Below are 18,484 nucleotides of genomic sequence, written 5' to 3' on the forward strand. Positions count from 1 at the left end.
ATGTTTAGATGGTGCTGTTTGAAAAACTAATTTAAGAAGAAAATATTATATTTTTCATAAGGAAATGTTTATGTTTTATTGGATAATTTAAAATTTTAAATATGTTCATATTTGAGAAATTCGTTACTCTACCTATAGTTTGCTTTAATGGTGCTGTTTGAAAGACTAATTTAAGAAGAAAATATCATAGGAAGTGTTTATGTTATGTAGAATAATTATAGTTTTGATTTGATTATATTAGGGAAGTGCAGGGATAAAAATTTGATATCGTAACTATAATTTTATAAAAATAAAATATTTTTCAGACGTTTTTGCATTATATTATATATAACAAATTTTTTCACGACTAGCTTTATTTAACTAAAAAAAGAAAAAATGTAAATTACAGTAGTAGTATCAGTATATATACAGTTCAACTCCACTCCTCACTCTAAACTTCCCACCACTGTTGCCCCAATTAGCTCCGCAAAATTGCGTCTCTGCTTGTTACCAGCTATGGAAGAGAAAGGTTCAGCTGCTAGTAGAGTATTTCTTCAGGTATTTCGAGATTTTCCTAACAATTTTCATCATTTTGCTCAAAAATCGGAGATTATCTCATCAGTATTGTAGTTTTAGGTTACCTGCAATTGTTCAGACGATTTTTTGTGTTGATTTTGAATGAATTTCGATGTTTTCTGTAAAGTTGAACTTGATTTCCTCAATTATAATGCAGGAAAAGGAAGATTCGAACCAGAGTTTTTCCGGTACCTTTCTTCTCCTTGAAAGAAAGCTTCACAGTAATAACCTAGGTCTGTTTGTTTGTTTGTTTTAATTGAATCTGCTTTGCTTTGTTTTAAATTGTTATTGTTAGAAGAGGAAGATATGGACGATGACGAATGGATGACAAATGACAATTGTTCCTTAGAAAACAAGGTAATGCCTAGTTAATTTTCTTGCTTACATTTTGAAATTCCTCGAGTTAAAACGTCAGCTGCCTTCTATAATGTTCTAGGTAAGCTGTTACTTTATTTTTAGTCTAAGACAAAATTTGTTTACTGTTAGCAGAATGGATATAGAGGAGTCGTATAGCCAATCCCAACTACTCTTATTGGCTGATTGATTGTTAAAACGTTATCACATAATTGTCTTGCTTACTATTCGTAGAAAAACAAATCTCAAAGTGGTTTGGAGGGTTAAGGTTTATGTTTTGGCTTTGATCGTTAGCAATTAACTTATAGTTGTGAGATTGAGTGTTTAGTGTTTATTCACAATGCAGGCATGTTCACTGCACAAATTTCCTAGTTATCAGTGAACCCCTTATTTTGTATATGAATTTGCTGATGAATACTTTATAATGCCCAAGACTTGGATGTTTCTTGTTTGTCAGGGAGGTTTAGGAGTCCTTTCCCAGCTTGAACGACTCACAGGTATTCCCAATGAAACTTCTCCACTTGATTTTTCATTCATCAGCACCCCCCTGCAAAATATTCAAAAAGATAAGGACATTTGGGAAGTTATCCATGTTAATCTTCTGCAGATGTCAAAAGACTTCATCATTCAACCGATACAGTGAACTCTGATCAGCTGGTACAGGTTTGAATTCACCTCCTTTTTTTTGTCATATGACCTACCTTCATTCCTTCTTTCTATTGTTCCTTTGGTCCTCGTCTTTTGCTCTCTGTTCTTTTTTTTTGGGTTAAATATGTCTCAAATAGTTCCTAGTTGACTTTAATGGGTCATGGTGGTTAAGAATTCAACATGGAAATTGACTTTTTGATGGGGATTTCAAGAAAAAGTTGCTCTCCACTTCTCCCGTTTCTTTTGAATCGTGCAGTTTAAGGAACAACATGTGGGGCTAAAATAACCTGGAGATACTCTTAGCATGGTGTAATATCGTCCGCTTTGGGCCAAAGTCGCACGGTTTTCCCAATAAGGGCTCAAACATTAAGAGTATCCATCCCTATACCTTTTATGTAGCTTCTTTTTCCTTTCAGCTACCAATGTGCGACTACCTTATCAGAAAAAAGAAAAAAAAATACCAACGTGGAACTTTGTTCAGATACGCAACACATAACTTATTAATTGATGGGGGAGGCCTGTATTAACATTATGTGTACCCCATCTACAAAAGGGATCTATTAGTAAGTGGAAATAGACAAAAATGATAAGCAGGAAAAAGTTCAGATGACAACTTCCTCTTACAGTTGCGGTTGCATTTTTGTCAGCAGAGGCGGACAGGTTTATGCGAAGAAGATGACGTTGAAGTTCCTTTGTTTAAGAGTCAGGATGGTAGCCTGATCAACAAAAATGATCAGGATGGTAACTTCATCAACAAAAATGATCATTGGAAGGCGTTGTCCTGCTCCTTAGATGATGAATTTTGTCACGTCACTAGAATTACATCCACTTGTAATTCAGAAGAGGAAATTATGTCTGATGATGAGGTATGACTGCTGATCTCTATGTAGATCGATATCACTAAAACTTGAATAATTAATATTTTGTCCAACCTATACTAAGTGGATCTTTGGAGGTTAAAAATCTGGCAGATGAGGCCTTCTACTGATGGAAAATTCAAAAGAGATGGTAAAAGTACAATGCTTAAAGTAAGTGCAGATTGCAAATCAGGAGCTTTCTTCAATAAAGATGCTGGGTGTTCATCGGTATACGGGGCCTCATCAAAATTGAACAGATCATCTAAAGGTATTAGTATTTCTGTTGACTTCATTTCCCTATTTTGCATTCTTTGTCTTGATGCTAAAGATGTCATCAACTCCCCCAACGAGAAGAATGATCTTAATCAAGCATTGCTGTTACTGACAAGCATAACAATGTAATCCCCCCCCCCCCCCTCCCCCAGCATAACATGTGTAATTGTGGTGTTTCTCAGGAACAAGTGAACTCCAAGTAAAATAGAAAAGAAATGGATGCATCTCAATATTGAATCCTCGAGTCTGACATCTATGACGGCTCTTTTTTTTTCCTTGAGATCTGTGATTGAGTTTTCAAGCTGTAAATTTTTGAACGACTTTTGATATCAACTGCAGGAAGCCCGGGCAAATCTAAGGCCAAATTTTTGTTCCAATCCCGGCCACAGAAGAAAGACTATGCTTTGGTTGTCCATGATAGTTGTGAAACCTGCATGCCCTTATCTGTGCTTCCACTAAATGCAGAATTAGACATGCAAAGAAAAAATATAGAGTCACTGGATGACTTATTGGAGAATTATGGTGGAAATGAAGTACAACAGTTCGAGGAGAATTTGGTCTCATCTGAAGTAGCGGTTGTACATGATCCAAATGAGCATTCCATGGCTGAGGTTCTGGATCACTTTCAGCATACAAGTTCCTCACGAGGCAATCCTAAAATGGTTTGCTTTCTTCTTCTCCAGATCTCTTTTCTTAAAGATCTCAGCAGCGCTTCCGTATTACCATTTTTACTGTTTCAATTATGTTTTTGAACGTAAGAATCATGCTTATCCAACAGCTGCAAACAAAAAGACCTGGATCACGGTTCTTATGGAAGAGAAACTTATTGCTGCTTGGTGACAGAAACATGAGCAATGGCGAACAACCTGAGGAACTAGATAGTGATCCATCTAGTGATGAGGATGTAAATGTAGTTAATCTTTTACTGCTTAATCATCACGATCAATTGCCATATGTAGTTCTCTCAATTCCTTTCTTTTTGTTTCAGGAAGTTCCCCAGATTCTGAAGTCTGCTATACCTCAGAGGACCATGGCTGACCAATTTCATCTAGCGTTAGGAGCTGTATCCACAAATGAGAGGCTATGTATTGCAAGGCCTAAGCAATTCGGGTGAGTTATGGAACTAGAATGTATCAGTTATGAGCATATTCTGCATGTTTTCTATGAACAGAAACAGAAAAATATTCTTCAAATTTTATCTTTTCTTACTTGTATTGATAAGTCATGCAGTTTATCTGGAAGGTTGCAGCACGTGATGCAATGTGAAAAGGACAGAGATACATATTTTTTGGAGAAGTCACAAACACATGCTGCTTCAAGTGGTAAAAGGCCAAACTGTGTATCTCCTGTCTCTTGCTTGTTTCTGACCTTCTCCTCTGCTGTTAATTCAGGTGCAGAAAGCTTCATTGATGTGAGAATTTTGTCAAGTTCTTTGGAGGCCAAGCTGACTGTTTGTTTTTGTGCTTTACATGGAGATGAAGAGGTACTTGAACTAACTATTGTACATTTGCTAAACAGAAGGTTAAAAGTATGAGTATGTCTACTTTATTGAGGATACAACGTTGCTTTCAACTTTCTGAAGGTCCTTAGCGTGCTTTTCTTGCTCTCACTAGTTTCTTAAGTAGAAATTCCCAGTACTTGTTTTGATGATAGCCAATTTTTACTTGGTGCCTGGAACATTTACCATTCTCATATAAATGGACAACTTCTAGAAATTCAGCATGTTGCATGGCACAAAAAGTCGGGTAGGGTGGCCTAGGACCGTGGATACTGCGGGTAAAGAACTTTTACTTTCCATTATAGGTGGTAGCTTTTGGGTGAAGTGTCGTAGTTTCTTAACTTACTATACACCATTTCCATCCGAAGCACTGTAAGAAATAAGCCTGCAAATTAAACAAACAATGTGGTAGTTAGTTTTTTTTTTTTTGAAATGTGTAATCAGTAAGGAACTCCCAAAATTATATTTATCACAGTGTTCAATAATTGCATATTTCACTTTTTTCCCCAATAATTGCAGTCGTTTAATAATATGGCATTTACTGTGATCTGTATAAACTTTTTCAGAAATGTATTCCTTGTAGTATCTACGACTTGACTCTTACGAGCTTCAGATAATTGAGGGACCATGGAGACGTTATATTTGTTCTATGATTTCTTTCTTCTTTTGTTTTAGATCAATATTTTTCATCCTTTGTGCTTAAACCACTTCTTGGTTTCTTCTTTACCTCGTCCGGATCAATATTATTTCTTAATTCACAAAGAAGCTTGCAAATTTAGGGTCAGAATATGCCCATGATCCAAATGTCTAACCAAGGACGTTCGCTGTCACTTACGATCTATATACGTAGTTTGTACTGGAGGATTATCTAATGCAAGATTGAATAAATTGATATATGTTTAGGTTTTATCTGCTTTTGTTTAAATACAGAAGGAGGGAAAAAAGTGATCTCGACAAACACAAATCAGTACTCATTCCCCAAGCACATAGGTCTAGAAGGGAAAAAAAGAAGTTTCATACCATCTGGCTAGTCATTTTGTCATATGGGAATTTTTAAGAATGAAGGTTGGGGTCTTAACATTTATTAACTGTTTATTTTACTCTAACTGGTGTTGATGGTTTCATTTACCAAACAGAATAGATCTGTGGTGTTGGGTGATGCGATTGTCAATTTTATTTTTCTTTGCAGGGTTCTGAGTGCCTGAGCAATCCTCGAGAAAGGAAGGGTACTGGTAGAAGGGAGTTTACTATCATTTTTAACTCAAGAATTTGTAAAGATGTCGAACTTGAAATAGGGAATGTTATCCGCATACATCAACCTTGGTAGGAGCAGCTCAAATATTTTCTTTTTTCAATATTTGTTGTTTTTGTTTGTTTGGATAATACTCTTTTCTCGGTACCGGTTTGAGTAAGATGGCTCTTGGCACCCAACCTAAATTATTGTGATTGAAACGCCTAGAAGGCTAGAACAACTTTTTGGTAGAAGTGGAGTAACTCTATACATTAAATTTTCTAAAAACAAGAAGACAAAGCTAGATTGATTTTAGTCCCTCATAGCATGGAGGAAAGTTCTGATTCTGTCCTTGTAAATTATTAACTGTACCTTTTACTAAACTTTCTTGTATTGCTTAACAAATACTAAGTGATTCTTTAACAGACTGACTTTTTCTGGTGCAGGAAGGAGGTACATGTGAACGAGAAAGACGAGGCCATCATTTTGTGTGCATATTTCTCTCAGATTTAGTCTTTGGATCACATTTTATACCAAGGTAATAGCAAGGTTCCTTGAGATAACTCTATTGTTGTACTTTGCACTTGCCCTATATTTTCTAAATAGATAAAAATATAGAAGTCTAATTTATCCATTTTCGCCATAAATATTACTCATGACTACTGCAAAATGTATGAATGCCTTGAAACAAATTGGTATGCATCTGCAAGTTTCCTGGTACATCCCCATGATGTATCCAAGATCCTATAGTTTAAAAGGAATTTTTATATTTTAGGAAAGAATAGAGATGGAATGTAATTAACTCTAAACACTGTAGGATTTATGTAATTTTTACAGAAAAATAAAAATAATTCTGAGTGTTGAAGTTTACACCTCCCATAGTTTGAAGTAGTCAGTCTGTATTATCCAGCCTGTTTGTTCAACTTTAAAATGCACTTAACAAATTGGTTTAGTCAACATATAAATATAGTTGTGAGGTCATTAATTACCTAATTAGATTATTAAATTGTTCTTTCTCCATCTTATAATCATGGTATTACTTAGCCTCTAATCTTGAAGCATTTTGAAAAAGGTTTGCTTAGGATCCAAGACTTTTTTGGATATATTGATTTTTTTAAGAATGAAATCAAGAAAATTTTACCCTATATTTTACCCTATATATACCCCTCCATATAACTTCATTTCATCAACTTGGAGCAATCTATCATAATCCTAATTTATTATTCTTGAAATAATGGCAATCAAAGTCCATGGTATCCCCTTGTCAACTGCAACCATGAGAGTTATTTCTTGCCTTATTGAGAAGGATTTGGATTTTGAGTTTGTCTTTGTTGATATGGCCAAAGAAGAACACAAGAGGCACCCTTTCCTTTCACTCAATGTAAGCATAATTTATTATTCTGTAGAACAACATAAATATTTAAGAATTGTTTTAAATCATAAAATTCGAAAGTGTTTTTTTCTTAAACATCGTGCAAGTCAAATGGTGCTACATAAATGAAAAGGTCGAAGTACATTATTAGCATGTTTGATCAAGTTTTGGAGAAGCTAAAAGTATTCATTTTTTTAAAAAATGTTTATTTTAGAAATTTGAGGTGTTTTGGTGTTTTTTAGTAATAGCAAAAACTGAAAAAAATATTGTTTTTTTCTAAAAACACTTTTGAAACTTTGGTCAAACACAAATGTTGCGGTGACAAAACATTTGCCAAATTGATGGCAAATTTTAATTGTCATCATCCAAAATACTTTTTCGAGTAACACTTTTACCAAATACAATACTTTTTAAAATTAATAATTTCTAAAAGTTTGGCTATACAAACTATAAATCTATTTGGTAGTGATTTTTACACATAAAAATTTATATTTCGTGTCAAAAATACTTAAATCAGTTGACTTAAACTTCTTATTAATCCAATTTTTTTTTTTCATATTGTAATTTGAGATCATGAATTCATATCATATATTAAAATGACATTTCTCAATGGGTGCAGCCTTTTGCTCAAGTACCAGCATTTGAAGATGGGGACTTGAAGCTCTTTGGTAAAGTCTTTAGCTATTCTTACAACTAGTAAATTTACCTGCGCTTTGCGCGGGGATTTGATATCACAAAATTTATAAAATAATAATTTAAATCTATCAGTCATTAAAACTATAATACTATATTATCTTATATATAAGATTACACGATAACAAACATTAATAATGTAAAGAGAGATGAAACTTATTACATCTTATCATTTTTCTTGAGATAAGTGTAACTTATCTTATCATTTATCCTTAATAACATAAGTATAAATTGATGACTTCAAAAATACATACCAAGATTTGTAACATAAGCAATGGTGTCAGTGAGTCACTCAACACAAACCAAGTACACAAATATTTAGTTGATAAAGGTAACTTATCTTATCATTTATCCTTAATGACATAGGTAGAAATTAATGACTTTAGTAATACATACCAATATCTGTAACATAAGCAATGGTGTCAGTGAGTCACTCAACAGGAACCAAGTACACAAATATTTAGTTGTGAAAAAGAAGAAAAAAAGAAGAAAGGTTTAGAATTTTTGTTGTTTTAAAATAAGAGAAAATCCCTCTATTTATAGACAACAAAGGGTGACCTGCACAAATGTTTATTGTGCTTTATCGGAAAGGTTGCAACTCTTCTTAAAGGTCACAACCTTTCATAAAAGTTGCAACTCTTCATTAAAGTCGCAACTTTTCACGAAAGTCGCAACTCTTCATTAAAGTCGCGACTCTTCATAAAAGTCACAATTTTACACAAAAGTCGCAACTCTTCATAAAAGTCCCAACTTTTCGTGAAAGGGGAAGGCTAGTTTAGGAAATAAATAAATTTAAAAGGGAATTCTTGTTTGTGAGAGCGCCATGTAGAGGGACCTAAGATTTTCTTTTATATATATATATGATATGATTTATAGTATATGTCAGCACCAAGGTGTTAAATTTGAAAAGATTTAAGTTATCTATACATAGACATTATAAATAATTTTTATACTATCGATGTAATCTATCATGTTGTAGTAGGTTATTCATTATACTTACTAGTTTACTAGTAATTATTAATGCCTGTAATATAATTTTTTTTAGCATAATATATAAAAATGCCTTTTACTTTGGCCTTATCTGGCTTATATGCTCTCTAATTTGAAATTTGCAAAAGTAAGACACTTAAATTTGTATATATATAATTGAATAAGTAGACACACATGTCATACATGACAATTTGCAGTCTTACGTGGTGCCTTAAGTGTATTTTGCCGCGTAGAACATGTGTGTCTACTTGTTCAACTTTATACAAGTTGAAGTGGTTATTTGTATACATCCAAAGTTGGAGAGTACACATGTCAGCTGAGTCCAAATTAAAGAACACTTTTATGTATTGTGCCAATTTCTTTTATATTATAATAAAGTTGGGCCATAGCTAGTAAAACAGAAGGGGTTCAACTAAATCCTCTCCGCCGAATAATTATATTTATGCAAATAGAGCAAGACCAACTGTTATATCCATGACATAAAAGGAAGATTTTACTAGTGATAAAGGGGTTCATGAGTTCAATCTTAACTTTGACATCCTAATATATATTTTTGAACCCTTTTTATATATATATATATAAAGAAGAATTAACTTAAGTAGTCACCACCCAATCGTTCAACACATGTATAACTTATGTATATCGGTTGGGAAATGTAGACAAGTGAATCCATACAGTTAATTATGTAAAGATTCCTTATATGAATTCTTGATTCTACCATTGCTGATAAGTGACCTTTTCTTTAAAACTTATCAATTGGAATGATAATATGTGCACTTGTAATGCAGAATCAAGGGCAATCACTCAATACATTGCTCATGTTTATGCTAGCAATGGCATTCAACTAATACTCCAAGATCCAATGAAAATGGCCATTATGTCAGTATGGATGGAAGTAGAAGGCCAAAAATTTGAACCACCAGCTTCAAAATTAACATGGGAGCTAGTCATAAAACCAATGATTGGCTTGGGCAGTACCGATGATGTTATTGTGAAGGAAAGTGAAGAACAATTGTCTAAGGTTCTTGACATCTACGAAACTCGATTGACAGAGTCAAAATACTTGGGTGGCGACTCCTTTACACTTGTTGATTTGCATCATATACCAAATATATACCACCTGATGAATACAAAAGCTAAGGCACTGTTTGATTCGCGCCCTCGTGTGAGTGTATGGTGTGCTGATATAATGGCTAGGCCAGCTTGGGTGAAGGGGTTGGAGAAGATGCAAAAATGAAAAAAAGTCATGAATTAATGGATGATCATAATTCATATATATGTTTTTGTTTTGAAGCATTTGTGTCTTAATATGTTGTGTTTCTTGTCTGAAGATGTTTGTCTTGCAATACAATAAACAGTGATCTATATCTATGTGATTTTACTAATTGTACTGATGTAAAATATGCTATGTTCCGGTCATTTATAAAATAATTGCGCGCTATATTTCTGTGATAACATCTTTTTACACTGTCGGGTGTATCTTACTTGAAAATCTTATAATAATTTGGCGTTTCTAGATTCAACTTCGTCTCTTTCCCTTTTCTTAGGTAAATAGGCAAACTGTTAGAATGGGTTATAGTTTCATATTGATTGAGGAATGAACTGGTAGTTTATTTATATGGATTTGAACAATTTTTCTACATTTTAGGGTTTAATTAGCTCAAAACAACATATTTTTATGTGATATCAGAGTCAAATACTCTACCATTTGAATTTTTGATTCACGTTTCAATCAAGTCCGAACATGAAGGGGGTGTTAAAAGTGGATTATAGTTTTTTGAGATTATGCTCTTATCTGATATCTGGTGGCATCTAATCCACAACAGCATCAATTGGAAATAATATTCTTGTTCCACTAAAAAGTACTTTTCCTCCAACTTTGTTATCTGGAATCCAATATGTTAACAACTATACAAATAAATCATCCAAATTTATTGCTTCGAACTTATATTATTTCTGCACAAACACTCATCACAGAAGATGGGATTTTTACAGGAAGATTAAAAATAAAATAATTTATCGTGAATCAGTGAGAAATTTGTGTTACAAAACATAATTCTTTCACTATACCAACTCATTAGGAAAATGCATGATAGGTTACAAATTCTCATTGAAATATTGAAAAACTTCCTATTTTTTTATGTGTGGAAATACTACTATTTTTTTCTCTTCTTACTGAGATCAATCAAAATATCTATGGAATCACGTTCTAAATATTTTTCAACAGAAAATTACAACGATAAAATAGTGATTTTTTATTATTGATAAAAATTTAACCATATAATTTTCCGACGAGAGGGGTTCAAGTGATACGAGCAAATACTGATATATACACCATCCACATCAACAGACATAAGGAATATATGCTTAATAAATGGAGATATCTATCATATATTCCATCTCTAATGCTTTTCTCATTTCATGAAGTTTTTTTCTATAAATTTGTTTGTATTTTGTCCACAATTTATAAGAAGCTTCAATATCTTAAGTAAAACATTTCAACACACCAAAATATAGGATGAAGCCTCACCATTTCTCTGAAGATGATAAATCTTTGATTCACAAATCAAAGAGAACAACCAGAGAAAAGCTCTCAAAATCAAAACAAAATTCCAAAGAAAATCAAAATCAAAGAAGAAAGAGTTCAAACATGGAAGATCCCATTAGAACTATCATGTTCTTGGGGTTTTGGACCCATTCTTAAACATTAAAAGGGGATTTTCACACTGTATCGCCACCGTCCAAAATAATTATCTACGGATGTATAATATACGCTAAATTATACATCATTAGTGTATAATTTATGTATATTTATAAGTTATAATTATTTTCGGAGGACGGTGAAAACCAAAAAGAATCGTATTCCCTGTATTCAAAATATGTACTCCCATATCTATTTTGTACAGTAAAACTATATTTCTTAAAAACAGACTCTTTCTCTGTAATTTTCAATTCAAAAAAAAATCTTTAGTCATTTCATTATATAGAGAACATATATACTTATCATCCTGCTTGACAAACAAGTGAATAAGCATACAGAATCAGGAAGCTCTAAAAAATCAATAAGATATCCACAGATTAAAAACAAAGCACCTAAAGAAGATAAGAAACCTTTGATTTGTCATCACAAGTCAACAACTAAAACAAAAACCTAATTATTCCATAAAAATTGCTCCATCCATTTCAATTTACTTGTCTTGTTTTTATGATAAAGTTGCCACATGGTTTGATTACGCATAGATTAAGATGTTATAGTGTTAGGTGAACACTCCATCAACAATTTCACGGGATACCTATTACCTCTCCATCGGCTAAATAAGAAGACAGCCCAGAAGAAAACCCACAAATACAGTGAGGAACATCACTCTAGCAGTTGACTGTACCTTGCACTTTTGTCTACTCTATGACTCATTTAGCAATATTCTCGACCTAAAGGGTTGCATGCAAATTTTAATGCCAACTAATTCAGGACTATAAACCACAAAACAACCAAAACTAAGAAGAAATGGGCTTATATAAATCACTGATTTATGATATTTCCTCCCATAAAGAAATTAGGTAACTGGGAGCTCATATAACAACGCAAGAGAGAACAAAAATCTGGGAATAATATCCTCCGGATTTTGAATCATCTGACCAAATAAAAGTGTCCACAAAATTTAACCCATAAGTATCCTTTATTAATCACTTCTTAATAATGTGCATAGTACAAAATTTTCCATGCGGCAACTAAGTTGATTGAAGGGATTGCAATTCTGTAGCACAGGCTTCAACAATGAAAAAGCAAGATAAAATCGTAATGGATGAACACTTATCTCCATGTTACTTGAGTTTTTCAAATAGCTTTGGGGCAACCTGTGTAACAATTCCATAAAAAGTTTAGAAACAAAACGAAATGCTAAATAGAGCAACAACGGAGAATAGAGAAATAGAGCTTACACATTTGTCAATGCATTGCCAATAATCAAAATACTGTCCAGTGCAATGCTTGCTCCCTGATTCATCACCTTCTATCCTTCTAGTACATGCCTGTAGGATGCAAAATACCCAAATAAGAGCCACAAAGTATGAAAGTCAGTACAAATTTTAAATACATTTGCACAAATTCAGAACAAATGAACGAGACATAAATGTTCAGGAAGTGCACAGAACAGTTAAATGCAATTGTTCTGAAGATCAAACGAATACTACTGTACAGTTATCTAAGGTGGTAGTTGTCACAAATCAATTAGATATCATCCTTCAAGCATAACACACAAAAATCCCAGATTCCCCATGTCCAAAGCACATCCTTTGCACAAACCATTAAGTTGATTAAAAGATTTAGGCAGAGGGAGTAGATGAATAACAAGAAGTTGAAAGCCAAAACTAACTCGGAAAGGTTTAACGGGATCGAAATTAAAACTCTGAGTCTTTGATAATCAAAACCTTACAGCACTGTGTTCTTCATAAAAAATTGTTACAGCAAATTGTTGGCAATAGAAAGAACAATGGACCCGATAGACACATATGGTACAGAAAAATGAGCAGAGGAAACAAAAAAGATCATAGAAATACTAGCATTCTGCTGACCAGTTGAATCTGGAGAGCCAATATGAGAGGAGGTCGGTGGGTGTACTTGGAGGCCATAAACATGCCTTTTTGGCTACTTGGAAAGACCAAGCAGTTACAGATTAAGTCTCTTCGTCACATGTTGGTTCATCCCATTAGAGTGACATAACAAGAAAATTCTCCTGGCTTACTATATCAGTTGATTTGGTAATTAGAGTAGCTGAAAGTTCAAGTGATACATACTATGTTAGGTCATATGTCGGCCATAGTACTTGATGTTTTCCAAATTTACAATTTTCAGGTCTAACATGACATTGCCAAGACATTTTTGTGTCACTCTGAGTTCTTGTGGAGACCGTACAGGATAATGTTAACAATAATAAAAATTAGCCTTCCACCACCGCAAACAATCAAGTCCAAGTTACAGCTCACCCAATAACGATTATATAAGAACAAGAAAATCCCTTTGATATAACTGAAAGGCTGTTTTGTTATGGTGGGAATCACCTGATAATCCTTTAGTTGCCTTACACACTTAGGCTTGCAAGATACTTCCATTGTCGCCTTTGGGTCAACAACTTCCTCGTCCGACCTGAACAAAGGAAACCAACAGCAATTTATCTTCAAAGAGATGGCAATACTTGTGTGTGTGTGTGTGTGTGGGGGGGGGGGGGGGGGGGGACTCACTGAGTGTCACTTGTCATTAATTACAACAGTCTAACTCTGTGTTTGTAACATGAGCTCGATATTTGTAAGTCATTGAGGACTATCGTGTAAGAATAATATCAGATGCTTCTGACATAATAGTTACTCCCTCCGTCCCATTTTATGTGGCACCATTTCCTTTTTGTGTCAGTCCCAAAAAGAATGTCACATTTTCTTATATGGTAAGTATTTAAAGGTGCAATTCCTCTTTTACCCTTGTTGGTCCCACTTAATTTTACATAGTACTCTAATACGTTTATGAGAAAAGAGAAAAGTGAGTCTACTTTTGAAGGACAATTTAGTAAACAATTCAAAGTTTTCATTTTTTTAAAACTCCGTGCTAGGTCAAATTGTGCCACATAAAATCGGACGGAGGGAGTATTAGGAAATATAGCATGAAAATTTCTCTCCACCTATAATGTCTGCAAGGAATACAAGCTTACGAAGAGGGCCAACACTATTCACAAACATCTCAATGCAGTGCTCCTTCGATTAACTTAATGTAAGCTAAGTAAAAATGGACAATGGTGTTTCTCGCCAACTAGTTACATCAACAAACACACTGAGAACATGGTATATCACAAGCAAATACTTGTGCATAAAACAAATTTTAAAAAAAGCAATCACAAAGAAGTTGAGCCTTTGACAGAGCATTTATGGAAGGTTTCAACACGGAATGTACACTCCAAAACTTTACTTCACACTAAAAGCAATATAATACTATCCACTACGGGCTAATAAATGGATAGAGTTGTAAACCAATCAAATAGGGTAGAATATATAGTTGCGTACAAATTATTAGAATTGACACATGAAAGTAATCTTTAATACATGAAGTTACACCAATGAATGAATAAGGTAAAAATAATTAGCTGTTGCATCAGAGGGAGGATAAGGATTATGTCAAAGGCTCAAAGCACTTCTGATTAACACATGAAATCAAGTAGTATCTGTAGAAGTTCGGTAAGTGTGCATTTGCTCAGCATAGCGCCATATACATGCTAATTGCCTGATATGCGCATAAATACATATATATCTGTTGGAATCTGTGGCACACTTGAAGTCTGTGCATATTATTTAAGGAACTTCCACGTATTTTTCATTTTTAAAGATAAATGTCTAAGATCTAGAGAATTGAAATTTTAAAATGTTTTATGCAACAAAAGAAATAGACGATAGCAAGCTAACATGGTTGAAGACTTTAGTCCCATGACATTGATGTTGGACTTTATTAACCGAATCCAAAATATAACAGGATAAATTGGTACTAGGACACTCGCACCCACTCTCCAATCAAATCCAATGAAGGTATTTCAATAAATGACGTACTGCTTCTCGAAGAGATACATAATTCATCCTTCTACTTCGGAATATTAGCTCACTAGTCAATACTTTTTAAACAGACATACAAAAAATGGTAATTCTTTGCACATTAGAAAGCAAAAACATTTTGAGTAAAATCAAACTATTTTTTCCTCTCTTTTTGGTGGCTGCAAGCATAATTGAACTACTATTTTTCTACATTATATAAACAATGGGAAAAATCACAAAAAAATAATAATATTACAATAGGATTTCCAGCAACTTCATTTCTCTCAACATAGAGGTCCAACTAACACTTTGCTCTTTGACAGAATAAAGATGACCATTCTATTTGTGTTTTTTTACTGTTCTAGATAGAATTTCCATCAACTTCATTTCTCTCAACATAGAGGGTCCAACTAACACTTTGCTCTTGGACAAAATAAAGATGACGATTTTATTTCTATTTTTTTTACTGTTCCAGATCAAAATTCTATATAAATTATTTAGGGAATCTCAATTTCTACAGTGTATAATTGAAAAACTATTTAAAAATCACTCACATATATGGTAAGGAGAATAAATTACTCATAAACAGTGAAATCCTATTAGAATAAATGGATTATACAAACGAAACGAAACACATAAATCACATCAAAATTTAATTACTTTAATAAAGAGAGAATAGTTTCATTATAAATAGATCAACAGTACTCACATGGCAACGAGATATTGGATACGAAGACTTTGATTCTACAAAAAAACCTGCAAATGCAATTTTTACACTAATCAATTTTGGATACGAAGACATTGATTCTACGAATTCACCAGCAAATGCAATTTTTACACTAATCAATACAAAATTAACCAGCTATCAAGCAAAAAAAACACAATTCTCCATGTGTGCGAATGCAACAAAACAAGATAAAATAGCAAAACCTAATATTATGCAGATCGAATGAACACATAAAGAGGAAGCAGATCAAATGCGTAGAAGAGGAGCAACCTGACTTTTCTCTGAATGAGGTGCGAATGGTGAAGAGAAGACAGAAGAGAGAGAGAGTTAAATTAAAAAGGCTTTTTTATTGGGCTTTTTGAATTGGTCTTCTAGCTTTACCCATTAAAGGAAGTAGAAAACTTATGTACATATATATGATAATAAAAAAATATTTATCATTTATATTAATAATAATATTTTTTTATTTGATTATTTTTAGTTTATTTATAAAACAAGTTATAATAATAAATAATACATTTATCACATATTTTAATATATTTATAATACAATATGATAATTTTTACCAAACAAACACAATATATTTCAAAAATAATTATAATTCAAATATATTGCATACATAATTCATTTTTAATACATATTACAGATTTATCACAATATTGTTATAAATAGTAATAAACAAAAAATATCGCTAAAATCAGTAACTATTTTTTAAAATATATTAATTTATGTAATTTTTCAATGAGGTATGGAGTAGGTTGTACAAAATCGAATCGAATTGTAAATTGAGTCAAATCTTTAAAAAAAAAAATTGACTAGTGATTTAGTGTTGAAAAAAATCGATTATATTTGGGTTGGTTTGATTTCAGCTAAAAGAAACACAACCCGGGACCAAACCAACCCGACATTATATATATAATTTTAAAATTTTTATTTTATACGTAAAATAACTACTTTGATATAATTTTTAAATTATCTCTTATGCTTTTACATAGTTTTAATCTTTTAATATATTTATTTCATGTTTGGAAGTTAAAATTCTTAATGATCTAATAAAGATTATAGTCCATACATGTTGGTAAATATAATAAAGTTTAAATAAAAATCAAATTAATACTAATACAAAAAGAAAATCAATTCAACACTAAGAATGACAATAATATTGAATATTTATTTTTTAGTTTTACATAGATTTAGACAATTAAAATACATGATCTAATTTTACTTTCTTTTAATATTTAGTCATGTAACTAGTACTTACTAAACTTATTTTTAGCATGATTTAGTACTTTAAATTATAATCAATTTCATTATGACTTATTAATTTGCAATATTGTTTTACGCGATTTTATTATTTATTTTTTTGTTGGATATTTTAGTGTCATTAATCATATAATATTTTGTGTTATTTTCTTGAGAAATAACTTAGATAGTTGCATTTTAGTAGAAATAAAGAAATATTTAAAGTACAAGTAAATTATATGTTTGTATGAATACTTTACTGAAAAAATCCGAAGTTGAAAACCTCGAGTTTTATTGCTTTGATTTGGTTTGTAAATTCAAAAATCCGACACAAATAATTTGATTTAATATTTGAAAAACCCAAACCAATCCGGTCATGTAAAAGTGTCCAATTTTGTGTATTTTCGATAATTCTTAAAAATATAGTTTTAAGTTGAAAATAAATTGCAAGAAAAAATTTGTGTTAAGTCGAATTTATGGTCAATCGAGTACGTTCACTATCTCAAAATATTTTAAATTTTTGACTTGTAGGAAAAAGAAAAGTTAAGGAACTTTGATGGACAAGAAAAGTTTCATCTATATGTATTAAGTATTAACTTTTGTCTGGGAGGTACAACTTGTGATATATTTAATTTCGTTGTCTTCAAATATAATAAAATTATATTTAATAGTAAAAAGTAAAAACTAATTTATGCCCGATGAGCAACAAGACCTGCGCGTCTAACGAATTTTCTAGAACTAGTTTTTTCATTGTGAAATTAATCCTTTACCGGATATTAAAAGACCAGATTGATGACTATTGTAGTTGTTATCAGTCCATCTCCAAAGTAAAAAGTGTGATATCCAAAGTAGAAAGCGTGATATGAAAGACAATAGTGCCCATATTCGGATTGTTAAAATGTAGGCTCACTCGTTCTAAAATCATTTGCATTGTCCTAACGATGTTAAATTACATCAATAGTCCAAAGATTAAAATTATTCTATCAATTAGAGATTAAACAATTTAATTTATTGATTTGCCACAATTGCATTTGAAAGCCTATCATGTGAGGGTAAGGTGGTGATGTCCATTGAAAATTTGGTACTTCTTAGGCCGTTTTATGTACTTCCTATCAATTTGCACTTTTCAACCATTACTTGAATATTTTCCTTCCCAACATCAATAAAGTAAATACGTAGGCTAAACTTTCTATTTGCATGACCATATTTTTAGCCATTTTTGAGACAAGACAACCGATTCATTTTGGATAAGACGTCTCCTCTGTCTTCATCTCTAATGGCTATTACCCCTCCCGCAGCATAGTGAGAATATAATCATTTCACTCGATACTTGTTACCTCTCCATCGACCAAATAAGAAGGAACATACGGTATAACGAGTAAAGTGCAAACAAAAACGCACAAATACAGTGGACAGAACAAGCAGCTGACTGCATTTGCACTTCTGTCTACTCAAAGCAACTCATTTATCAATATAT

General features: G+C 32.4%; 3 protein-coding genes across 16 annotated transcripts; 2 read left to right on the forward strand and 1 right to left on the reverse strand.

Moving 5' to 3' along the window:
* Positions 1-381: 381 nt before the first annotated feature.
* Positions 382-6,772, forward strand: LOC101258897 (uncharacterized). 12 transcript variants are annotated; one of them, XM_019215772.3, is made up of 15 exons: positions 383-537; positions 713-743; positions 851-912; positions 1,367-1,406; positions 1,517-1,572; positions 2,205-2,423; positions 2,529-2,682; positions 3,027-3,349; positions 3,466-3,597; positions 3,676-3,797; positions 3,918-4,009; positions 4,079-4,170; positions 5,375-5,508; positions 5,863-5,954; positions 6,664-6,772. In XM_019215772.3, exons 1-14 carry the CDS (start codon positions 496-498, stop codon positions 5,927-5,929), a joined length of 1,566 nt encoding a protein of 521 aa, XP_019071317.2. In that variant the 5' UTR covers positions 383-495; the 3' UTR covers positions 5,930-5,954; positions 6,664-6,772. The 12 variants fall into 12 exon arrangements, 10 of the variants coding, with proteins under 10 accessions (XP_019071317.2, XP_069144998.1, XP_010326589.2 ...); XM_069288897.1 differs by having other exon boundaries at positions 3,918-4,006; XM_010328287.4 differs by having other exon boundaries at positions 3,466-3,591.
* Positions 6,432-9,926, forward strand: LOC101253422 (glutathione S-transferase PARB). Its single transcript, XM_004247394.5, has 3 exons — positions 6,432-6,797; positions 7,408-7,456; positions 9,260-9,926. The coding sequence occupies exons 1-3, from the start codon at positions 6,651-6,653 to the stop codon at positions 9,706-9,708; spliced, it is 645 nt and encodes a 214-aa protein (XP_004247442.3). The 5' UTR covers positions 6,432-6,650; the 3' UTR covers positions 9,709-9,926.
* A 2,203-nt stretch (positions 9,927-12,129) lies between these two features.
* LOC101252923 (cytochrome b-c1 complex subunit 6) lies at positions 12,130-16,159 on the reverse strand. Of its 3 annotated transcripts, none has more exons than XM_004247393.5 (5): positions 16,036-16,159; positions 15,748-15,794; positions 13,530-13,614; positions 12,411-12,500; positions 12,130-12,326 (listed from the first exon to the last, which is right to left on the reverse strand). In XM_004247393.5, coding segments are annotated over exons 2-5 (210 nt in total). In that variant the 5' UTR covers positions 15,750-15,794; positions 16,036-16,159; the 3' UTR covers positions 12,130-12,293. The 3 variants fall into 3 exon arrangements, with proteins under 3 accessions (XP_004247441.1, XP_010326585.1, XP_069145001.1); XM_010328283.4 differs by having other exon boundaries at positions 15,969-16,148; XM_069288900.1 differs by having other exon boundaries at positions 15,748-15,792; positions 16,033-16,110.
* Positions 16,160-18,484: the final 2,325 nt, after the last annotated feature.

The sequence above is a fragment of the Solanum lycopersicum genome, chromosome 9 (assembly GCF_036512215.1).
Source record: "Solanum lycopersicum chromosome 9, SLM_r2.1".
In the NCBI taxonomy this organism is placed as follows: domain Eukaryota; kingdom Viridiplantae; phylum Streptophyta; class Magnoliopsida; order Solanales; family Solanaceae; genus Solanum; species Solanum lycopersicum.